The 26,064-nt window shown below is 45.0% G+C and overlaps 1 protein-coding gene across 6 annotated transcripts in view; it reads left to right on the top strand.

The window, feature by feature from the left end:
• The window catches only part of PLCE1 (phospholipase C epsilon 1), a 3,624,599-nt gene that overhangs the window by 3,030,720 nt on the left and 567,815 nt on the right, over window positions 1–26,064 (top strand). For all 6 annotated transcript variants that reach the window (XM_069611343.1, XM_069611341.1, XM_069611340.1 and 3 more), the window contains one exon: window positions 3,771–4,032. In XM_069611343.1, coding sequence (XP_069467444.1) covers window positions 3,771–4,032 — 262 coding nt within the window. The remainder of the gene's footprint in view (window positions 1–3,770; window positions 4,033–26,064) is intronic.

Genomic DNA, 26,064 nt, shown 5'->3' with positions numbered 1-26,064 from the left:
CAGAAAAGATACATCCATGAGAACAGCCCCCAGCAGTGAACCACTTCTCTCCTTCAGCTCTCAACCTCCCCTGGAATCTGGAACCCTTACTGAGTCAACACAGCCAGGGTTCCCTTGTAACTAAGATACCCAATGCCAAGAGTGACAACAATATTGCACAGGGCAATGAGATCTCAAGTTGGTACTAAGCACCTCCTAGCATTCTGTTATTTGTCTGGCATCTCCTCACAGCATTGCATCTCTTAGTGGGCCCGACCATAGGAACTACCCCATATGTATTGCAGCACCCTTTTCTCTACATGTTTAAAAATATCTTCCACCCCACTTGCAACAGGACTGTGAGGCGAGTGAGAGTGAAGCAGCCATCGTGAGTCCTGCTCAGCCCAGCGTAATAATTATTTTCACATATGGATATTATTAGTCCACAGATAGCATCTGTGGTCCATAGTAGTGGGGCACCACTAGCAGTTTAGAGGTTTTCCTTTCAGACTGACATTGACACTTTATTTACCTTGCACCGAAGCCCGCAGGCATCAAGGCACACACCAACACAAAAAGACGCAACAAAAAAGGCAGGACACAAAGGAGGTCCAGGCTGGGGAAAACTCAGGTATTTAAATAAATGTGTTTTCCGATGTTTCCGAAAGGAAGACAGAATCCTTTCCTGCTGGATATCTCTAGTCAAGTTGCTCCAAGCATGGGTCAGCCTGAGCTGGAAAAGACCGGTCATTCCCCTTCACACGCTTAGCTCTAGGGCATACAAGAATATTGGTGTTACTAGAACGCAGAACTCTCCTTGGCTCATAGTGCACGAGGCGTTGTTTAAGATAAGAAGGAGCCGCACCATAAGGGCACTTGTGTGACAAAGTGTTATCTTAAACTGCACTCTGGCAGCTAAAGGCAGCCAGTACAGATCTTTTCTGAAGTTAGAAATATGAGCTCCGCTGGGGACATTTTTGACAATCCGGACTGCTTTGTTCTGCACCACCTGAAGCTTAGGAATGCTACCTTTACTGGTACCACGCAGAAGTGCATTACAATAATCAATCCTGGGAATGATCGTAGCTCTAGCCAAAGTTTCACAATTATTATTAGAGACAAAAGGTTTGATCTGTCTCAACAGTCTCATATGTTATTGCACATTTTTTGACAGACATGCACCTTGAGGAACTCCACAATGTAGATGAGCTGGGTCAGAGGTGGCATTTCCCCAGTGTACCACAGAGCTTTTGTTGTTTAAGAAGGAACAAATCCAACCTACGCCACTATCAGAGTAGCCTCCCGTTGTTGCAAATGTTTTTAGAAAGCGCTCATGAGCTAAAAGGTAAAACGTTGCTGACAGATCTAGTGACACCAATAACCTTGTCTTACCTCTATCCATAGCATCCAACATGTAGGTCTGGAGATCCAACAAGGCGCTCTCCATGCCATGGTTGAAAACAAGATTCCCTCAGGTGAAAAATAGAGAAGCAGTCCAGATATTCCTGTAACTGCATAGTGGCAATATTATCAACAATCTTTAAGAGAAATACAACATTTGTAATCGGTCTCAAATTCACAGCCTCTCTGGGATTTAAACGGGTTTTAACTTCAGGTTTTTACCAAAGTAGTGGGACTAGTGGCTGCAGATGTGTTTCTGTCGTATGTGGCGTTGTTTTTGTACCTAAGGGCCAAGCAGATAATTGTCCAACTGACAAGAGTGCTCTACTCAGGCTATACCGACGCTGGAGAACACATTCTCTCCTAAACCTTTTAAGGTGTTCACTGAACGTGGCAACGTCAAATCTTATTCTGACCACCAAGATCCAGTTGACTGATGCAATGATTGATACTGTATTGTATTACAGATATCCTTTCTGCCACTGGAAATATCTCACAACATAGTGGCAACAGTGCATTTGTTTCACCCGTGTCATTTGAAGTGGGTGATGTTTGTAATGATGTTACGCCTTTAGGCAACATATATTCTAGTTCGTCATACAGGGTCGAATATGAGGGCTTTGCAGGTCTCAAGGCACTTATTTGTCATTTGAATGTTACAAGCTTAATGCGCAGGGCATAATATTGCAGTCCAGAAAGTCACCCTCGATAGTGGTGGACTAATTTCTCCTTCCATAGTTCCAGGAAGAACTGGTAATGAGTACCCTTTAAACTGTTCAGCAAGCACACCCGAGTGACTTTACAACCTAGGGTTAAATGATTGGAGAAGAGTCAATGAGCTGGCAAGAACCGTCAATGAGTTGCATGCGCTGTAGAAGGTCAGGCACTACACAGTATTTTGGTTCTTCTCTAAGCAAAACCTTGTTTTTTACCTAGTCATTATGGCATTTAATATTAACATGTCTGTTAATGTGTCTGTCATTTTTGTATCCACACCATTTGCCCAAAGTTGAAAAGGGGCTTCATAGGTGTTATCATCAGTGGGCTATGAACTACTATTGAATACCATATGAACAGGCAGTTTTCTATTGCATATTTTAAGGCTTGAAAATTGTTGATGTTTCTACACAGGTCATTTATAATTGCATAGTGATCTACATGGGGGCATGTTATGAGGCAAAATAAACGTTTCTACCTGATAGGCGTGTTACTTTTGCCACTACATGCACAGCAGCGACTATTGCTGTTTTGGGGGGGCAATCCTATTCAGGATACATGAAAGGCAGATACCTGTTCATCTCCCCATAGGTTATCTGATCACTACTGTTTGTATTCTGATACTGGAATGGAAGCTATTTTTTGGAAAATTAAGAAAATGGATACTAATATAAGGATACGTTGAATCGCTACGGTGCTCCTCAAGCTCTCTGCTGAAAACAGTTCGTTTTTGCTTCAGAATTTTTCAAGATGGGAAGAGTCTGCAGAGGAACCAACTCAGAAAAAACTTTATGCATCAGTGCTGTTTTTATCGGATGGGCACTGCGTTTCCTCTGCCGATGTGTTATCGCCTGCCCTCGTCGCCATAATTGCATTAGCAATGTTCTTGGTCCAGCTGTGAAGGAAACTAACTGAGCTGCGGCTAGTGGCACCAATCATACCGCAGTGTACTGTTACTTCTGCCCAAACCTGTGCCTGTGCAATGCCTGTGTGGCACACCGGGTTAAGGAGCGATCCCCAACACAGTGAGGATGTAAAAACATTTCCCATGTCCCTGTTGAATATATTCCAAGACAAAATAGTTTGCTGCAGAAACATAATATCCTCCAGGATCCAGAAAGCCTGGAGGATTTAACTTTGACTTCTACATCAACAGATAAACGTGGATCCTTGAAAACGAACTATAAATGAATGTACTAAGTGTTGATTTAATGTTTACTATTCGACACTTTTTCCCGATAGTCTGATGTATTTGTACTTTGTTTAATATCCTGTATAGTGTAGAGTGAGACGCTTTGCGTAAAGAATCGGCTGTTAGTCAAATCAGAAATCTTATTTTGCAACCTAAATATGAATTTGAGGCACAGCAGCGGCATTGGTAAACTAAAGTGGCACTACACTGAGTTATTTACATATGCAGAGCGATGGTCGTTGTAAGACACTGGAGACTTATATAAATCAAAGCATATGATGCATATTCAGATGTTTATGCCATTTCAACTGCCATCTTCTAAATAGAAAACAGTCATGGAATGGCCGTTTGAATGCTGTAACCCATATTTTATTTAAGCTCATTTGTAAAAAAAAAAAAAAAAGTAATAGTTTATGTAAATGCATAAGTATTTTTTTTTAAAAAATGTCCATTTCGGTAAGCTTCTGTTCTTTTGTTTCAGGTCATCTCCGGGCAGAACGTATGCCCAAGTAACAGTACAGGGAGTCCCTGTATTGAAATAGATGTTCTGGGAATGCCTTTGGACAGCTGCCATTTTCGCACTAAACCCATTCACCGTAACACGTTGAACCCCATGTGGAACGAACAGTTTCTCTTCCGGGTTTACTTTGAAGACCTAGTTTTCATTCGTTTTGCTATTGTGGAAAACAATAGTTCAGCAGTGACTGCTCAAAGAATCATTCCACTGAGAGCCCTGAAACGAGGTAAACTTCAATTTGTAAACTCTTACTTTGTCAGCAGTTTCAATATTCTTTTCTTAGGTTTATTTATCTATTTCAAAATAAGTCTGAGTGCTTATGAAAGGAAATAAACTTTTTTGATCCTACTTTTATCTATGCTCTTATCCAGTGACTTATTGCAGATTTCATTTACTGTATGAAAGTGCTTTTCTTTAAACAATGAATGCAATGTGCATGGAACCAAACAATCACAGCTGTGACTTGTGTGATGTTGTCAGACTGTTAGTGACGTGCATTTATTATTGACAGATGCAGACTAGGATATGATTTGAAACCCTATAAAGTTTTTTGTAAATGTTTTTATTAGTTTTGATCAGTTTTCATAACAACCAAACAGTGCACCTAAACATGGTGCATAAACTACTCAAACCCCAACACCCGCCCTTTCTTCCCCTCCCCCCAATAAAGTCTCTTTAAGGAGCCATCACGGTCCGCTAGTCCACAACCTCCTCTTCTTCTCCGTAATCCAGGGAGCTATCCGTATCCAATTTGTCGGGTCCCGAGCCCGTCAGTGATGCAATGAAGTGCTGCCATGCCATACAGTGTTCCTGCTTCCTCTTCACCCCCCTTGCATGCTGCCTCCCTCCAGACCACTGTTTCAGCCTCGGCCCCCTGCAGGAGGTCCCTCCATCAGGTCTCTACATTGGGTCTCGCCTGAGCTTTCCATCCCATGGCTATCCTTCGTTTAGCTAACATGTAGGCCAGATCTTTGAGCTTGCACACATGCTTGAGTTTGCGCGGTCTAGAAAAACCCCCCACCATACATGCCCACAAGGTGTCTATTACCAGTACAATCCCTTTAGTTGCCAACCGGTCCGCTATTTCCTTCCAATACCTGGCTATTTCAGGACAAGCCCAGAACCTGTGTACCATCACCCATTCATTCTCCTCCCCACATTTCGGGTATCGCTGTATAGCCGCATTTATTTTTGGAGGGTCATATATGCTCTGTGAGTGATATACAATTGGATCTGTTGTAATCGGGCGTTCCTCGACACCTTTTTGTGGTACCCTTGCATCCTTTCCCATAGGCCGTCACTCATTGTCTCCCCACTTTCTTCCTCCCAATCTCGCCTTGTCTGAACCACCTCGTTTCCCACCCTAGACATCAATAATTCGCAGATTCTAAAAACCTTGTGTCCCCCATCTGACACCGCTTGGAACATTTGCATGGCCTCGTCTGGCTGTAGGGCCAGTTCTACTTCCGACCACATTTTTTTAAGCATAGCTATCAGCCTCACGTACGTGATATACTGCCCGCTGTTTAGGCCTGTGTCCTCCCTTAGGCTGTCAAACCCTATCCCGCCACCTCCTTGCCATACGTCCCCTACCGTTGCCACCCCTACCGGTTCCCAATATTTCCTTATGGCGCTTCTCAGTTGGTCGTCTATCCCTCGCAGTGTCACTAGAGGGACCTGCGGGGAGTACGGTGCCTGGCTTCCCAACTTCCTACAAGTCCTCTGCCAGATCTTCTTTCCCAGGGTCAGTAATGCCGCTTTCCCACTTGTCGGTGGCTCCGTTGTCCACATCCATTGATTCAGGAAGTACAGTGTACATTCCGCCCTCAATAGTCTGGACTCCGATGTGGTGTCCTCAGAGAGCCATCTAGCTACATATTGCAATTGGCTCGCCAGGTACTATACTTCATAATTGGGTAGTTTAATACCTGCCCGGTCATGTGGATTTTGTAATTTCCACAGGGCCACCCTATTCCTAGTGTTATGCCAGATGAACCCCCTACAGATATTTTGGAGTTTATTGAAAAAACGTTTTGGTATAGAATATGGGACATTTGCGAAATTGTGCAACAACCTAGGCAATACTATCATGTTGAGCAATGCCGTCTTCCCTATCGTGGTTAGGGGCAACCTCGTCCAGAATGCCATACTGCGTTGGATCCCCTCCACTGCTTTCTCTGTATTATTCTTGTGTTCACCCTCGACTCTGTGGTATACATTTATCCCCAGGTATCTAAAGGTATCTACCGCCCAGCTAATCTGTAGCACCGCCAGCGCATCACTAGGCATACCCCTATATCTCCATAGCGGGAATATCGTGGACTTCCTTGCGTTTACCATTATACCCGATAATAGTGCTTCTCAATCTAGTACCTCTAATATATATTGTAAGTTTTCTTCGGGGTATTTCAGATACAATAGCATGTCATCCGCATACAATTATATCAGGTGATGTCCGCCCTTTGTTGTAATGCCCACCTCCCCATATTGGTATCTAAGGTACGCAGCCAGTGGCTCCAATGCTAGGATAAAGAGCATTGGGGACCAAGGTCAGCCTCGTCTGATTTGAAACCCTATAAAGTTAAAACAAAATGGCCCTTGACATATTGTATACGATTTTGGTTTGAGAAGCTCAATCGTCACCTAAAACTTTGTGAAGTAGTGTTGTGAAAGGGAGAAATCCTGTGGTGTACCTGTATTTTTTTTTTTTTATAATTTTTATAAACTTAGTTTTATTGGAGTTTATATCAAACAGATTACAGTTTATACATCCAAAATTAACCATAGTAACATAGAAGCAGGTATTACAGTAAAATAGAGAACGCGGTTAAGATTCAGTGTTATACTGCAGCAAAATTCTTGAATTCCGTTCTATCAATAAGTAACTCCTCTTTACAGCATCAACAAACATTGACTAATCTTCTTCCATTTTTCCCCTCCCTCCTCCCTCCTCCCTCCTCCCTCCCTCTACCCCACAAGACTTTATACTCTGCCGCCAGGAGATGTATTGTCTAGCAATTGGTGGATTGGTTGATAGGTCTGTCAGGCCTTAAGGCCTACTTGTTCGGGAGGCCATTATGATGTTTCATTACCCATGGCACTGATCGTTTGGTAGGCGTTAGTGAGCTATTCCGGGGATGTATTTATTGACAAACTCCAACCATAAGATGTCACATTGCGTGACTTTCCCATGTATATATGCTCTGATTTTTTCCATGATACACATATTGGAGGCCACATTAACCCATTCTTTTTCTGTGGGGGTAACTGGGGATTTCCATTTTATAATCAATAGAGCCCTCGCAGCTAGTAAGAGTGGTGCAGCTATGTCTGTGACCCTTCTCAACTCATCCTCGATTTTCTCGAGACCAAATAAGATTAGGTAGGGGTCCGCTGTTCGCTGGATCCCGTCCAGATCCCTAATCCAACCTAGCACTTTGTTCCAGTAAATTTTGATCCGAGGACAACCCCACCACATGTGCCAGTAATCTGCCGTGGACCCACATCCCCGCCAACACATTGGACAAGATGACTGATACATCTTAGAGAGCCTGCTCAGGTCATATTGCCACCTATTCAACAGTTTGATCGAGTGCAACTTATACTGGCATGTGATCGAGGCTTTGGGCGCAATCCTACATATCTTATCCCATGTCTCTGGGTCGATATCCTCGCCCATGTCCCTTTCCCATTTTAGCCTAAGCGGCTCTGTTGAGCCCTTTCCAGCTTCCATTAGTGTTTTATACAAAACAGATGTCAATCCTTTCGTTTCTGTCCTGGAGTCGAGTATGATTTGAAACGGGGTAAGTTCCCTGCTCAGCTTATCCTTCCATTCTGGTTTTGTCAAAACTCCCTTAATCTGCAGAAAGTGGAATGCTGACAGTGTGCCTATTCCGCGTGCCTTTTCTAGTTCAGGAAGCGTGATGAAGGAGTCCTTCCTCAAGAGCTGTCCCACCCTCTCCAAGCCTGCCTCATACCAAGCTTGAAACCTCTCCACATTAGGGATCTTGTCGTTAATGCCCGGTGACCAGAGGTGGCTTAATGGTGATGGCCATGTGGTAATCTTCCCCATATCTCCACCCTCCCGCCATATGTCCCATATGGTTGCGAACATCGGGTGTGCCTTAGATTTCTTCAGTACTCTTCTTCTAGGGGACCAAAGCCATTCAGAGATTGTTGCTGGGGACAGATAATGATTGTCCATAGAGATCCACTGGGGCAATTTTTGGTTACGGAGATGGGGAATAAGGATTCATAATTGAGCCGCCTCGTAATATTTTTGGATGTCTGGGAGGCCCACTCCACCCTTGTCTGTTGGTAATGTCAAGTTGGAGTAAGCAATCCTGGGCTTTTTCCCTTGCCATAGGAGTTTCAGAATCGCCTTCTTGACTTCTGTAAAGAATTGATGTGACATTTGAATGGGGAGCATTTAAAAGGGGTATAGAAATCTCGGGAGACAGGTCATTTTTATTGCGTTTAAACGCCCCAACCAGGATATGGTTAGGTTGTCCCATCTGGCGAGGTCTGCGTGAAATTTTTGGAGAAGCGCTGGGAAATTGGCTTCATATAAATCTTTTCGCGACCTTGTGACCTGTATTCCTAAGTACTTCATTTTTTCATGTTCAATCATAAGGCCCAGGGGCTGGTATCTTTCAGTGTTTGCTTCCAATGAGCCCTGTAAGGAGAAAAGTGTGGACTTGGATTTGTTAACCTTGAACCCGGATACTTGGCCGTGTTCGTCCAGGAGGTACAATGCTCTGGGAATGGATGTGGTGGGGTTTGTCACATGAAGAAGTAGGTCATCGGCATACAGTGCTACTTTAAATTCCTCTTCCCCTAGACGCATGCCTGTTACTTCGGTATCCTGTCGTAATATTTGGGCCAAGGGCTCTATGGAGAGGGCGAAGAGGATGGCCGATAGGGGGCATCCCTGCCGGGTACCGCGTTTCAGCTCGAACCATCTCGAGTACTCCCCGTTAACAGACACTGAGGCTTTTGGAGCGGTGTAAACTGCTTTTATCCCCCTTCTAAATTTCAGTTCTATTCCCACAGCACGGAGGACTGCGGCAAGGAAACCCCATTCCACTCTATTGAAGCCTTTTTCAGCGTCGACGAAGAGTAAAGCGGGATCATTGCACATGGTTTGGGAGGCCTCGATCAAATTGAGAGTCTTTCTCATGGTGTCTGCACCCTGTCGTCCAATTATGAACCCTACCTGGTCGGGGTGGACAACATGGGGAATGTGGACCTCTAACGTGGCTGCCAGGACTTGTGTGTAAATTTTGGCATCAAGATTGAGCAAGGATATTGGGTGGTATGATCCACAACACGTGGGGTCTCTGCCTTCCTTGGGAATGACCGATATGAGTGCTCAGTCGAAGGGGTCCGGGACAGTCCCCGTGTCAAGGATACTGTTAAATAGGGTGGTCAGGAATGGAGCCAGGAGGGCACAAAATGTTTTGTAGAAGCCGGCAGTGAAACCATCTTCACCAGGGGACTTGCCCAATGTGAGCCGTTTGATCGCCTCGTGTATTTCGTCCTCAGTTATGGGGGATTCTAGATGGGCCGAGTCGGCGCTTGCAACTTTTGGAAGGGCAATGCTGGTGAGGTAATCGTCTATCTCCTGTGAGTGTGGGTCTACTTCTGAAGTGTATAGGGACTCATAGAAATTTGCGAACAGTTCTGGGATGGGGGGATGTATGTTGCGCTTGGTCAGGGGTTGGATCCGTGATCTCTCTCACCCTACGTTCTGCCCGTTGGATCCTGAGTCTAGCCGCTAGCAGCGCATCTGCCTTATCTCTCTTTTCATAGAATGTCTGCTTCAATAAATGTAGTTTACATGCTATCTGGCCATGCTCCAGGGGCGGAGTTCTTCACGTTTTTTCCTAGCCTATTGAATCTTGTCGGGGTCTATTGTGTCCCCCACCCTAGCCTCTCTATCAAGTTGACATATTTCACTCCGGAGCTTATTCTCGATAAGGACTCTCTCCCTTTTCTTCCGAGCCCCCTCCCGTATGAGGATCCCCTCCAGGTTGCTTTGGCCGCCTCCCACACACTCTGCTTAGAGACCTCCCAGTATCGTTGGCTTTAAAGTATTCTTTGATCTCTGTTTCGAGTTCTTCTTTGAAAACAGGGTTTCTCCACAGGACCTCATTACATCTCCACTTCCCACCCTTAATTGGTAGATGTTCCCATTGTATATTAACTGTGACCATGTCATGGTCGGACCATGTTATTGGAGTAATCCCCGAATGTGTGGTGGTGTTGTTCAGCTCTCGTGAAAGGTAGATGTAATCTATTCGGGTAAAAGTATTGTGTGGGGGTGAATAAAATGTATACCCTCTTTCATCAGGGTGCATCGCCCTCCATGTGTCTACCAGCGCATATACCTGCATCATGTTTACAAAGTCACTGTGTTCCCCTCTCACAGGAACTTCAACTCCCGGACGCCCCGCTTTCCGGTCCAGGTCGTGATCTGCCCACAAGTTGAAGTCCCCGCCTAGTATAAGGTGGCCGGTGGCCTCGAACATTATTTTGGGGAGAGTTTTAGAGAGGAATCGGAGCTGTCCTACATTGGGGGGGTAGATTTTGGCAATCGTTACTTCCACCTTCCCAATAGTCCCCACAACTAGTAAGGCTCGCCCTTTTGCATCTGACCAGGTCTTAGAGACAAGAAAATCAAGTCCCTTTCTGATAAGGATTCCCACTCCCCCTTTACGCAGTGCCCCGAGCCCAAAACTCCATGCCGAAACATTTCCCCAGAATGGACCTCTCTTCCCCCTTCATATATTTTGTTTCCTGTAAGAGAAGTATATCAATATTAGCACTTTGAAATTCCCGTAGCACTAACAACCTCTTAGTAGGTGAGTTAAGGCCTTTGACATTAAGCGTCCCGACTTTCAAGGGGCCTTGTGTGTTACCATCAGAGGTGGCCATCAGTATATGACAGTACAATATTCACAACAACGCATTGCCATACCTTGTGTTTCGAGCCCTCAACCAATATTAGTGTTTGTCCCATCTCAGCAGCGAGTAAATGTTCTATAACAGTTCCACCTTCCCCCTTGTCTTGCATATCCCTCCCTCTCCTTCCCACGCACACCCTCCTCCCCATGTGTCGGCATCCAAGCAGGTCCAGTTAGATTCACTGAACTAGCCCCGAACCACCAGTAGGGACCATCGTCGCACGGTCCTTTAATTATCAGTGAACACCACATAGGTCTGACCCACCCCAACCCCCCTTCAACCGCAATTTACAACCATCGAATATAACTTTCGTGTTGGGCCGAAAACGACCCATGTCTCGAACATACTCATAGTGTCAACGTAGTCGCCGCTAGTCCAGTTCACTTGTCCCCCTCCGGGGAGCTGTTACCTCTCCGAAATGTTCTCGACCCTTTGACTCTCTGCCTCTTAGGTACTTGGAGTTTCCATTCTCTCCCTTCGTTTCTCGGGTTATTTCCATCTTCCTCTCGTTCGCGGGGATCAACAAGTTCGGCTATGCAGGCCTTTTTTTCCCTCTCCAACCGTAGTCTGATTCTCATGCCTTTATGTTCAAAAGAGAGCGAGAAGGGCTATCCCCACCGTTATCTGGTGTTTCGTTCCTTCAACCATTTTGTCAAGGGGCTACACATCCTTCTCAGCGCCAATGTCATGGCCGACAGGTCTTGATATATGGTGACCTGGGCACCGCTGAGGGTGATCACGCCTCCACGCCTTGCCTTCTCGAGAATCTTTGCTTTGTCCTGGTATCTATGGAAGCGAGCGAGGACCGATCTCGGGCCTCCAGGTGGTCCACCCGCTCTGTGGATCCGTTCGGTTCTCGGTTCGTCAATCTCATCATCTGCCACCAATATTTTGATGATATCATGAAGTGTTGCCTTGAGGCTCTCCTCTGTCTCCCCATCCTGTTCCGGGATCCCAAAAAAAGTAAATTGTTCCGCCTCTCCCGGTTTTCCAAATCATCCATCTTTAGCCTGTATTCCTCTTCCCGCTGTTCAAGATCCGTGATTCTGTGTTTGAGTTGTTTTTCCATAGTACCTATGGAGGTTTGGTTGTTTTCTACCCCCTCCAACCTGTCCTCAATCTTATCCATGCGTTCGGTGATTTTATCAATCTTGCCGCCTATGTTGGCCCCCATATTCTTTATCTCCATTAGGAGGGCTGCTATGTCACCTTTCGTGGCTGCTGTCTCTCCATGTGCCATGGATTCCGTTGCCATCGTGGGGGTGATGAGTGTGAGGGTGGAAGGAGCATAAGCGTAACTGGCTAGCTTTATTTTGGCCTGCATATACGATGTCCCGGGTTTGGGCAGGCGTGGGAGGGACGTGTGGGCTTCACCCTCAGACTGCTCTATGACCCCACGCAGTTCTCAGTCGTCTGCCAGTGGCAATGCGCTCGCCCAGTAGGGGGATAAGTTGGCAACACCCTCCAGCAGGTAATCTTTGGAATTTGCTGGATCCCTGGTGCAGGAGCTAGGTTGAAAGATGTCTCCCTGGTCTCAACTTCGATCGATACCGGGGACCTTAGGAGGCACACGCCCCTGTTTCGGGGGCCCTACCCTCAGTCCGACGGATCCGTGCCCTGTGCATTGGGAGGGGCAGATGATATGCGGGACCCGGGAGGCTGTGTGTCCATGAGGAGGGGGGGTTGGTAAAAGACTGTTCGATGTTGGGGTTCACCTCGCCCTGTGCACGTGACAATGTGCGCTGTAGGTACTCAGGGAAGTTGTGGTAGCCCTGGAGGGCACCCCTGGGTGTTAGAGGTCTGGGCGTAGGGGCCTTCGCGGGGCACTTGGTTGATACGTCGTCTCACCCCTGCCCTAGTGGGTCGATTGCTCGTCCGTCGTCGCTATGGGCTGTTGCCCCAGATCGGGTTTCAAGGGGGGAGGCAGCAGGCCCCCAAGTTGAGCCCTCTAGCTGGTGGCTAGGACCGAGGGGGACCAGGCACCATAGGCCGTGCTTCTCAAGTGGGCGGAGGTCCTGGAGTCAGGCGCCCACGCGCTGCGGTGTGCAGGGCTCCCAAGGCGGGGGTTCCTCAAATCATGGGGGCCCCGCTTGACCCCAAGCGTCTTTTGTGTGTGCCAGAGTACGCATCCACAACACGCAGAACGTTTGTCGTGGAGGCCCACCACTACGTGAGCCCAGCTAAATCCTCTGAGAGCCGGGGCCCTGCATACAAGCCGCGGCGCTCTGATGCACTGCAGTCGCGTGAGACAGCGTGGGCTGTGCAGGGTTGGAGGCGCAGCTTAACTCTTGGCGGGGCCTTTGCCGTGTTCCAATAGTCCGCGGGCCCGAGGGCGCGGCTGGAGTGTCCACGCCGTGGGTCGAGTGGGGGCACTGCAAGGGAGCAGCTCTATGGGTCAGAGGGGGGAGGCGCGTTGGCCAACGCCGCACAGGCTGCGCGTCACTCTCCCGATGGGCCCGTTCCCTGGCCCGGCCCGTCCGCTTCCGATTTCGCACCGTCTCCAGCGAAGAACTTCACCTGAAGTTTAATCGGGCTTCCCAGGTCCGATTTCGATCAGATTTTCTCCAGGGAGGTGCAGGAGTATTCCAACGCACGATGCTCTGCTCTTTTCACCGTGGGGGGGTCACGAGGTGGGGGCTCAGGTCACCTCGCAGACCTACGGGGACGGAGCTCACACGGAAGAGGACATCGTCCGTGCGCCCCTTGGTGGCCAATCCATCCCTGTATTTTTTAATATGTTTACGGTCTGCTTCCCCTTTAGGGTGCTTTTTTTGTTTATTCTGCAGTCCCTACAAAGAGTCTGGCTTCCCCATCATAAGACAGGCAATCATGGGGACCACACTGCTACAACAATGAGAGCAATCAATATTGAACCTTAGCACAACCACATTGGTATTGGTGTGCTTGTTTTCTAAAATGGCACTTTTCTGCTACATTAATTTGGCTATCTATCAACGTCATTTGCATTGGCATATCACTTTCTACAAGAGCTGTGTTGCTTCAATTGGTTACAGAATAACCTGTTAAGCAAAGAGTGTACACAATTTCCATTGAAATTCGGATGTCACTTGATTATAGTTTGAAGAGAAAGTTCATTTGTCAACTGCATGCCTCTCTTAATCCTATGGTTAAACAAAGAGAACAAATAAAAACGTCAAACAAAATAGTAACTGTTTGTATAATTGAACATCCAGACAATTGTACTGAATTGTTATTTTAGCATAAATTATTTTTGGAATAATGCATTGCATTCTTTTGTTGGATTGTCTCCTATTTGTATGCTGAAACACACTATTCTAGATGGTTTATAGTGATATAATCGAAAACAAAAAGGTTGAAAATCAAAATGTTGAGAAAAAAAAAGGTAAAAAAAAAAGTCGAATTTTTTTTTATGACATTTTTTTCGAATTGGGGGGGTTCTCCCTCTGACCCCCCTTTTTTAATTTTTGTTTTGTTTTACCCACTTTTTTTTATTCCCGGACCCCAAAATAAATATATAATTTAAAAAAAGAGGAATTCGACTTTTTTTTCTACATTTATTTTTCGACATTTTTGTCTTTCGACCTTTTTTTCAATATTTTGACTGCACACTATTCTAGATGTGTATCTATGTAGATTTCAGTATGTCCATCTTCCACTCCCCAAGCTCTGTTGGTGAAGATTTTTAATGTTCATCAAGATGTCTAAAGATATTTGGAGAATAGCAAAGTCAGTTATAAGACGTTTGAAGACATAAATGAAGCCCAGTTTTAGATTATCTGATTTGATACATTTGAGGACATGCACTACTTTCTTGCACTACATTTGTACATCCCAAGGGCAAACAAGAGGTTTGAGAAATTCAGGACTTTGAAGTTTACGGCCTAAATTTCACATATCTCTATTTAAGCATGACAAAGATTCACATGTCATACATCTTGCTCCAGGGGTTATAGCTAACAAAGTTTGAGATCTGTGAAATCCATCATGACTAAGATTCCCATTGCAAAATTACAGTGGGTCATTGGTAAAATGAAAATGGGCTTTTGACTTAAATAGATGAACCAACAGTGGAGGTACATACTAATAGGTTAATTTAAATCTTCCATCATAAACCAAGTATAAAACTATTTGCAAAAGTGTGTTGGAAGTGTGAAGCAGTTCTGCAGTATACTCTGCACATCACCCAGCGACGTGCTCAGGAGTCTGTTATCGTGCCTGGGAGCAGAGCTCAGCAAATTGGCAGACTAACCTTTGTGATTACAAAACTTGTCTTCCAGCACGAAAGCGCTTGCGAAAGTGTGTTGGAAGTGGGAAGCAGTTCTGCAGATCAGCAGATGTTGGAGGGCAGGTAGAACGTGTGCCTCTTACTCATTGTTTGACATCACTAATTGCTTTTTAATATGTACTCTCTTCGGAATTTTGCCAAACATACTGATTCCACAATTGCAGAACAGATGTTTGAAATGGCGCGCAATATGCACTTACCAAGGCCCCCTAATAACGGGGCAGGTTTCTTGCATGTGATCACTCCTTGATTAACTGCTGGTTCCAAAGAGCAGACCAGACAGAGTGAACTTCCCGAAATTGAAACTGAAGGTGAGGCGTTAAATGTCAAGGTTGCGAACAGTCTGTTGGCATGTGGGGAACTGGATAACCTTATGGATATTCTGGGTGATTTTCAAAATGTAAACACTCCTTGTTCCCCCCATATTTATTCCGATATTGATAAGGTCGGAAATGAAGCAGATACGTCAGCCACATCTTACACCTTCATGCCATTTCCTGAACCGCACTGCAATTCCGCAACTAATTTAACAAATGTAATGAACACACCTCCCGAAAACACTCAGAGCGCGGAGAAAGCATTGGTTGCTCTAAACTATGTATTGTCCTCCTTCGTCTCACTATATGAAGGAATCAAACAGGAATGTTGAGAACCTGCATGTTAAACTGTGTGCATTGAATGTTCCCAAGGCAACAGTCCAAAGAGGTGCAGGTTTAGGGAATAACCCAAAAGTTTTTAGCATCCTCACAGGAGTCTCTGGTCAAAATAATAGCCTGAGAGATGCTAAACAAAGGAAAAAGCCAGTAAATTATTAGTATGAGCAGGACACTAGAGCCCTGGTGCCTACGAAGCGGATGTTTACTATAGAAAGTGTTTTTAAGGATGACCCGGACTTGATCCTGAACAGAACGGCAATCTTAACAGTGTTTTCTGAGTTTCCAAATCTGTTCAGAATCAACACTAGGGACATCAAACGTGTGGAATTTAATCACCCTGTTCGCATAAACATCATCACTATTCATGTTGAATGAAATGTGCCGGCTGATGTGATACTCTGTGAGATGCCCCACCGGTGCTCCAGAGGACTTGCAGTCAGTGAATTAATTTTGGCAAAGATCTTGAAGGAAGAAATTGCTGAACAGAAACACAATTTGAAATACAATGAAATGAAGGTAACATTTGCCAACAATGGGCCCAATTATAGAGCTGTTAACTGAAGGGAGGCAGGGTGTGTGGGGAGAGGCGATGAGCAAGATTGGTCTTGGCTGTCGCCTGCTCTCATAAATGACAAAAAGATGAAGTGCAAAATCATTACCTCTAGCATCTGAACTCCCCTTTCAGATAATGTCCTGGAATTCCAAGGGTCACTCAAACTTGTTAACAAATACCAGACTCATCAATATATTATGAGAACTCAGTATAGTGTGTCTGCAAGAGCATTGGTTGACCCAACCCCGAGTGTTGATGAATAATTTTCTTGTCTCCAGTCAGCCCAGAAAGGGAATTTGGGCAGACCAAAGGGAGGACTAATCACACTTATTAAAAGTGGTTCTGGGATATCAGCAGTAGAAGAGTTGAATTCTCAGAATGGTGTATTGGCGGTGGAATTTAAAACAAAATGCTAAAATTGAACGAGATTGTTTTCTTCTAATTAACATTTAGTGGGTCAATTTGAAAAATTATTGTGCGGATTGAAAATGTTGGTTCTGAGTTGGCACTGTAGGCGGTTAAGGGGCAGTTAAGGCGCCAGGTAATCATTTTGGGTGACCTAAACTCTGCGTGATATGATATGATAAGTCATTTATGACGCACCTGTACACAAGTGTTTCTAGGCGCAACAAGAAAAGGAAGGGGAAGACAAGGGTAAACAAAACAATGATCTTACTATGCCTTGTCAATCAGATCGTGCAAGTGCAGGGGGAAAGGGAGAGGGGAAGTGCCAGGGGGAGGTAAAGGGAGAGTGCAATAAGCAAAGCTCAAGTAAGTGCTGCCGGGGTGTTCGGTTCTAAGTAAGTGCTAGGAGGCAGGGGGCTGTAGGGTTGCAGATGTGGTCCCTAGTGTGCGGTAGGCCCGGAGGCAGTGCAAGGGGCTACTGGTCTTGAAGGAGCCTGATCCCTATAAGGTTCAGAGGGAGGCCAGGTAACCAATTAGTGCAGCAGACAAGAACATCAGCCAGGGAGAGAGAGCGCGATAGCAGAAGCAAAAAGGAAGGTCCTGAGTTCCTACCGGAACCTGAGGTGGTCCTTCTCAGGTTTGAGGGAGGCAGGGAGGCTGTTCCAGAGGGATGCACCAGCCGAGGAGAGAGATCGATCCCCACTCTCAGCCTGGAGAAGCGTCTGACCCTCAGAGAGTTGGAGGTGGATGAGCGGAGGGCTCGAGAAGGAAAGTGTTTAGCAAGAGGGAGTTGGCTGTAGTGTGGTTCCCGGCCCCAGAAAGCCTTGTGGACATTGCAGAGGGTATTGAACTTGATCCTTGCAGCCACCGGGAGCCAGTGGAGAGATTTCAGGCCTGGAGAGATACGATCTCTGGGCTTGAGGCCAAGGAAAAGCCTTGCAGTCCTCTTCTGGATTAGTTGCATAGGGCGAAGAGTAGAGGCAAGCAGATTTAGAAAGAGGCTGTTGCAGTAGTCCAGCCTAGAGTGAACTAGGGCTCTGGAGACATTGAGCTTTTGGGAGAATGTGAGAAAAGGAAGATTACCTCTTAGGAGGTGCGGCTGGTAGTGGGACTTCTTAGAGACGTCTGTGATGTGAGGAGGGAAGGAGAGGGTGGAGTCGAAGATGACACAAAGGATTTTTGCCTCGCAGGAAGTTGCAGGTAGTGGGCCCAAGGAGGGGGTAGCCAGAGTGAAACAGGGCAAGCGGGAGCAGGGTTCCCTATGAGGAGGATCTCAGTCTTACTGGCATTCAGGCAGAGATCGTTAGAGGCACACCATTCCTGAATTACAGATAGACAATCAGGAATGAGTGAAAGAGGAGGGGAGCCTGAAGGAGAGCTGAGTGTCATCCATACAACACTGAAAGTTAGGAAAGAAGGTAGAGATGAGATGGGCCAGAGGTGCCAAGTAAAGATTGAAGAGCCGGGGTGAGTGGTTAGAGCCCTGGGGAATACCACATGTGGAGAGAGAGGTGGTGGAGGGAAAGGACCCCAGTTGGACCTGGGAGGGTTGATCAGAGAGGAAGGCGGTCAACCAGGCTAAGGCCTGATCCATGATACCCAGGTTTTCATAGAGACGATTAATCAGTATGGCGTGGTTGACCGTGTCGAAAGCAGAGGAAAGATCAAGGAGGATGAGGACAGAAGGAAGGCTAGAGTCGAGATTTGAGAGCAGTTCTTCGCGGGTGTTCAGCAGAGCAGTTTACGTGCTTACTGAAACTGTTGGAGACAACCAACAGATTCAGTATGGAGAATAAGCTGGGAGATGGACAGCTTTTCCAGGAGTTTGCCCAAGCAAGGAGTGATAGAGATCGAGCAGTAGTTTTCCAGAGAGGAAGGATCGACAGAAGGCTGCACAAGGCAGTGCATGCAAGACGTTTGACTCTGTCAGTGCATGCAATACAATTGAATTTCATGGAATTTGTTCTACTAAAAAGGTTAGCAATGGGGCTCTTTGGTCCGCATGTATGAGTTTATTGAGCCTTCATAAGGTTAATGGCATAGTTAAAGGTGACATACCGGAAAGCTTTACCTGGTTTAGGGGGAATGCAAAATCCACACTTGATTATATCTTTATGGAGGCTTTGTTGCTTAATAATTGTTTAGAATTAGAAGTCACGGCCACCACCTGGAGTGACCACTGCATTTTGAGTTGTTTGAATAATCTTCACATGGATTGTTCGAATCTAATGTGGTGGCAAATATGGGAGGCAACCGAATTACATGCTACACTGGATCCATCTTAAAATTCAACAGAGGGAAATAGCATCTTTTTGTGATACCACTGACTTACAAGAAAAAACTGGGTATGTTCTTAATTATCTGCTTAGAACAAGTCATATCCTCAAATTTGGCTTCTAGATAGCACAAAAACATCGCCTCAAGTGTGAACAAGGGGAATACACGCACATACGACTCAACCTTAGCAGTACAAACGTGAGAAATGAATGCGGTAATTAAGTCTATTAAGAGAATGAGTATTAACATTTGGGGAAAAAAGCAATTGCTATCTGGAATAACGTTGAAATAAAAAAATTGGACTAAGACCCAGAGACCAAGACTACCATATATGGATTCAGTTCAAATGTTAGGTTGTCTTAGAGGTAACAACTTAACAATTTTTTGGGCTTTGGTCAATTCAGCAAAGAGCCTAAAGAAAAGTGTTCAAATTAATGCAGCGCCAGAAAGTGTATGAGTGACTCATTTAGAGTCTCTGTAAAGTGAAAATAAGGCTGTAGAATTTGATTCAAATCTCTTAAAGTTTGTGGAAAGTGACTCCTTCTTTTTTTTTGTTGGTTTATTAAAGTAAAAACCTTTACAATTCTTTTTCATACAAAATACAAAGTTACATTAAAAGTTGGGTTTAAAAGAACGAATACACAAAAAAATAAAAAAACAGTCCAACCTTTCCCTTCATGTATAAACATATATACACGATACAGAACGTAAAAACTTTGATTCAAATCTCTTAAAGTTTGAGGAAAGTGACTCCTTCAACATTGATTTTTCTCCACAGAATTTGCTTGATGCCATTAAATGGGCTAGTGAGTCCAGAGGTCCAGGTCCTAATAAACTATCAAACAACATTTTTAAGGAAAACCTTTCTTGTTGGGCAACCATCTTGTTTGTATTGTTCCAAGACATAGGGATAAAATAACTTTTTCCCGCCACATTGAAAATCTCTCCAATAATCCCAATTTACAAACATGGTCTGCGTTCTGAGCCTAAAAATTATCGTCCAATATCAGTCCTCGACGAGGACAGCAAGATCTATGGCGCAATGCTCTTAATACATTTGGTGCACTGGGTCGTAACCGCTGGGCGACTTAATAAATGGCAAACAAGATTTAGAAAGGGCCATGGAACATCTTTGAATGGGTACATCCTGAAGCATTGTCAGCAGTTCGTGCTAGATGGGAGCCACAAATCAATTTGTGTAGCAATTATAGATCTTAGTTTTGCCTTCGATTTGGTAAGCAGAAATCAATTATGGTCAAAATTGAATGTGTGAGGTATCCCATGTGGTTTTTGAAACTAATAATTAGGCCTCATACTTCCACAGTGGTACATGTTAGACTAAATACATTGGGAAAAATGACTTAAGAAATCCCAGCTAAGAATGGATTAAGACAGGGGTGCATTTTAGCCCCATGTCTTTTCAATGTATACGTCTCGGACGTGGGAGAAACTATCGAACATTTGACATTCATCTCTCTAAAATAGACCAGGTACGAATTGTGTGGCTGGCATATGCATATGACTTCCTATTACCGGAGAGGACAATGATTCGTTTGCAATGCTTATTAACTGGCTTTGCCCAATATGCCATTAAAAACCTTCTAAAAATGAATGCTGAAAAGGTACTGAATATAACAGCAACTATGAAACTAACAAAAGGAAGATGGGTGCTAAATGCACTCAATTGAAAAATGCTTGTCATGATTTACCTGGGCTTTTACATCTTAGGCTCTCCTAACAAAGGAAAAAACATGAAGTATTTTTTAGACAAAACTGATTTGTTGATTTCCCAAATGCTTTTTTATCAAAAACAGGTACTGTAGGTTTACAATAATACCTCTTGTTAAATACTACAGTACAGTATTGCCTAAATTGACGTATGGAATAGAGATTCAACCAAGTTGGGTACCTGATTATTTAGTCAGAATGGAAAGTAGATTGTGGAGAAGGGTGTTGGGAGTTCCGAATTCAGTTCCAACTGTGGCTATTTTGTTTGATCTGGGCATATGCAGTATCACGACTATGGCTAAATTGAAACAACTGTCGTTTTTCCTGAAATTGCTGGTTCCATATGTGAATTCACTTTATTTCGATTTGGGTCAAATCTTCAGGGGTTTAGAGGAAAAGAATTAGAGGGACTTTGGAGAGCTATGTGATTCTATTCTGGAGGAAGCAGTCCTTATGAGATAAGAACTGGTAAGCTCTCCCTTGAAAGTAAACAAAGCAATAAAGCGATGTGGTTTGTGTGGAATCATAGACAGTTTCCATAAACAGAAGGGTGTGCCACACTTACCACATGAACACAAGCAAATGGAGGTCTTGGCTGCGCATTGGAATTATTCCCCTGCCAAAAGGTTAGAAGGGATTTTGTCTAGTTCCGTTGGAACCTAATTATGACAGGGGAAATCCGGGAAAGATATAAAATGATTGACTCTGAGAAAACTGCTTTGTTGTAAGAATGGCTCAGTAGAGTCTCTAGAACATTTATTAATGCACTGCCCTAATTTAAATCATAATAGTGGAGTACATTTTGCAAAATGTATGGACACGGTGAAACTGATGGATAAGGACTCCTTTTGGAAAGACTGTTTTAGAGGAGTACCCATCTTATTAGCAGTTACAACTGTGGGATTTGTTAATTCACTGGACTTGCAGGAAGAAGTTGATTGAACATGTAAAAAATATTGACTTTGGTTTACTCCCCATGTTGAATTTTAAAGTTTGGAAAACTTAGATGTTTGACTATGAATTGATTGATGAATTTCAATGTTTTGGAAAATTGAGATGCATGATTATAAATTGAATGAATAGGGGGCGCTGTTGCACGGATCGTCAAGATGGCTGCGACCTGAGAGAGTCTCCTGACGATGGCGAACAAATCCTTTTATTATCCATCACTCTGCCTTCCGAATTGCCCAGAAAACTCTAGCCCTGCTTAGTGAGTCGTTGCGGCACCCCCGGTGCAACGCTCATGAGTATCGCAGCGGATAAACATTAAAACCTTCGACACAGAGTGGGACGCCCGACACAAGCCTGCTGATGTGGGGGAAGAGCAGCTGGCCAGCACCGCACAGACATTGAAGCCACTGAGGTGGTGAAGATTGGATCGCAGCGGGCAACCAACCGTGAGGGAAGAGCGCTGACCGCTCCCCGGGAGGCAAAGAGTCCTGCATGCTCAGCAATGGTGGAGCGGGCATAACTGGAGCAACAACGTGCCTTTCCAGCCAGGGGCAGCCCCGCGCAATGTGGTGGCTGGGTTGCCTGGATACACGTCCACGGGGGCAGTCTCTCGTGTTCTCCCCTGCATCCGTTCCTCACCCTGAGGGGACCCTGCTTTGCGCGGATGGATCCGCACGCTCGTAAGCAGCGGGAGTTGTTCCCCCTCCATCCTATCCTGCAAACGCTGACAGCCTGCGGCGGCGTGCCTCGCAGGATGCCTGGGTGTGCATAATCACTTGCGAAAAGATGTATGTGAGTCGGGCAGCCACGAGGCATAGACGGGGCATGTGAACCCCCTGCAGCCCCCTGCGAGTCCCACACAGGAGGGTACCCGCCACAGAAACTCCAAGAAAACCTTACATCCCACAGAGACCACAAGAAAACCTTACATCCCACAGAGGCCGTCCCCCCATGGAGCCCGGGTCAAACAGCACTACTCTGAGTGGGGTGCATTACTTCCAGAATCACTGTGTAGGGGGGCCCCCATTTTATACCGCTCACGGCAGGGGAAGCTACTACGTGCATTATCAGAAATCCTGAGTGCGCTATCGGCGCACAGTTCTGCACAGCGTCCTCGTGCACCACCAACTAGATCCAGAGAGTCGGACAACAAGGACCACATGTGAATTGGTGTTACACACAGCTGCAGAGGATCACGGACCACATCTTCACATCTAGGCATCCTCTTCCATATCTTTATGACTCCTTTCAGGCATCCAGCTGATTTCACATGCTCATCCTTGTTCCAAGTCACGGGCATGCACTGTCCACTTGGACTGCAATAGATCAATTTTCCCACAAAATTCTTATGTTTCTTTGGATAGCAGGTGCATGAATGCTGCCCTTCACAAAATCTCTGATTTCTTCATCTGTCAAGTCTCTGGCCTTCCAGCATGATTCAACTTCAATCATGATTTTCATTCCTATGACTTTCTTTGCAGTTTTCTTGCATTGTGAGATTATTATCCTAATCACACAGAATCCAAGCAACACCATCACGATCAGGGCTCCAAGAAACTTGAACATGTCTGCCATCCATTGTGGAACCCAAGAAAAGATTAATCCAAACCAGCTATCATCAGCAATGTCTTCTACTTCGTGTATCATCTGGACGTGTAGCTTCGTCAGCATCTCTCTGGCCTCTGTCAAGGTGCCATTTTCGTCATCATGAGAAGGTATGAACGTGCAACATGATTCCCCGATTCTTGCACAAACACCTCCATCCATAGCTGTGATCATGTCCAGGACATATCTATTCTGAAGAGTCATTAGTCGTATGGCTCTCATCTCTTCTCTGATAGCATTGAATCCCTTTATGGTACTGTTGATTGTCTGCAGCAATTCTCATCTGGTAATCTGCAGCCATTTGGTATTTGCTCCAACCTGGATCCTTGGCATGAAGATCATTGTGAATATCGATGAAGTCTGGCTGAACAGTCTGTGTTCACATGGAATGGAATCAAAAGCTTCTATCGATTTGGCTGAGAAATAGTTCTCCCTCTTCATTCGATTAATCAGCTTGACAGATCTCTTCTTCCCAGATGAGCATCTGCTTTAGGGAAGCTGTCAAGGCTTAAGTCACTTTTAGGAATCATCAATGCTGGAACATTAACATTCACTAGTAAGCATTGTCCTCCCCAGTCTTTAGGTAGCTTGATATACGCTCTGGATCCACAAGCTCAGTAGTGATCCATGATTACTGCTGTTCCAATCTTCATTCCTGGTACATCAAAGATTCGACCGCAGTTCTGATTCTCTCCAACTTTTCTTGTGCTATTGTTTCTGAAGCACAGCTTTGTACTTTCCAAAGGTACTATCTGCAAGGGTCCTCCTTTATCCTCGACCCAGGTCAGTAGTTTATCAAGTCTTGACCCTAAAGGCTTGCATCTATTCTGTACTATGTCAATGGTTGGCTGAAACCAATGACCAATGACCACCAAGGCTCTGCAGATTACCACTCCTCCTTCCCATCCATCTGTTGATAGCACTGATCCCCAAATCTGCATCTGGCCTCTATTCCATCTACAAATTTCTTTTGCAGATTTTCCTGGACTCTGCAGTCTTCTGTGTACTTCCCATCTGATTTCAGCTCCTTTTACTCCAGGCTTTTCATATCTTATCACGTGAGTCTTGGTGTGCACGCTATTTCTTGTCTTCATGTCTTGGACATAGTTGTCTTCATCTGGATCTGTCCATTCAGTTGCCCATTTGAGATAAGCTGTTCGACCCATGAACTGGCCTCTTGTACGGCAGAGTGCTATGTGTGATAGACAATGTGCTGTCTGGACATCTATTTCAATAGCTATGAAGATTTTAGGCTTCCCATGCCATAAGGCAGGAGTGCCCATACAAAGCATTCCTCCTTTGGGTCCTCCACCCCACTGCTTTCATATGCTGATCCCATTTGTTATTTCCCAGGTGTGCTGTACTATCCAGGTAATCATTTAACTCATGATCATCCTCCCTAGCACTTCTCTTATGTCTCATTCTCTTCTTATGAGCTTCTATAATCATCTCCTGAAGTATGTCAGCATAACTCCTTCTTACTGGACCAATCATAGAAACATTTGTCAGTGCTACCTGTGTAGGAGAAAGTTCCAGAAGCCTCATCCTATTAGCATAATATGGAGGCATCAGAAAGTCCTGTAAAACCTCCCTGCATGACTCCCTCCAAAAGATAACCCAGGTTTGCCTATCACAGGACCAGGTGCTTCCATTTGTACCTCCAAAGTAGGAACAATCACATAAGGTCTCGGCTGCCTTGTAGTTGCCACATCTGTACCCTCCTTCTGCATAGGAAGATACACATGAATCTTTGCTCTATTTGGTTCTAGATAGTAAGCAGTACGCATTGTAAGTGAAAGCAGTATGACTAACAAAATGCATGTGTAAATGACTTATAGGTACGCCCACTTCTTACAACAATAGCTTCTTGCACATCATGGACGTCTCTTGTTGTCTGCCATAATGTTGTTGCTATTGATGTTGCCCATTCTTAATCTTTTTTACGGAAGGAAAAATCGACTTTAAATCGGGCAACATCATGCAATACTCTGGAAGCTGCTGAGTCTGCTCCACAAGTTCCTCGATGAGCTGGCATATTGCTAGACAATTAACAAAGTTCCCAATGTAGACAAAAGAATGGTCCTTTCACCAGACAAAATGTGGCTGCCTCTCCAGCAAGAAGTAGAAGACTACAGTTTGTAGGGTCTGGATCTCTTCCCCCAAATGTCTCATTCAGTTCTCAGTGTTTTCTCATAATATAGGTTAACTTGTGTTATTATATCTCGTAACAATTCATTAAGTGCCACTGTATTCCTCGGATTTCTCAAGAACATGCAAATGTCAGTTTGTCTTCCAACAAGATGTGGGCATTCCTCAATCAAATAATAGAATACCTTGCCGACCAGTTTATGCGCATTATCAGCTGATAGGGGCATTTGTACTCAGGAAGTTGAAGAACTTGCTCTATTATGGCTGCAAGCAATCTCCTCACGATCGGACCAGACTTAGGATCTTGCAGGAAATTACGAACGTCAAAGGTTCTCCCCACCAGCGCAGGGCAGGAACATAGAATGTAGAGAAAAATAGCAAGGATAATCCGATGAACGATGTCATTGGGCACCACCATGGGGACCTCTGAAAAGAAACTCGGTGAGAAAGGAATCCAATTTGAAAGGAATTACAAATCTCGCATTTCTTTCCTTCTCGACCAAGACTTAAACATGTCGCAGTCCAATGTCAACAAACTCCTGTGGCCTAAGAACAAATAGCTTCCCTTAACTCCTTTTTCAGTAGCTGAAAAGAGTGTCCTGACACAAGCCACAGTCCAATGTACTCTTTATCTGTTTATTCGAAAGCTTCTGCGTCCTCCTTCCTCATCATGGACCTAGTCTGCACGTTCTGTGGTTCATC

This window comes from Ambystoma mexicanum, chromosome 8 (assembly GCF_040938575.1).
Source record: "Ambystoma mexicanum isolate Mex_15411 chromosome 8, UKY_AmexF1_1, whole genome shotgun sequence".
Lineage (NCBI taxonomy): Eukaryota > Metazoa > Chordata > Amphibia > Caudata > Ambystomatidae > Ambystoma > Ambystoma mexicanum.
The sequence above is the reverse complement of the archived record's forward strand: the minus strand, read 5'-3'. Positions and strand labels throughout refer to the sequence as shown.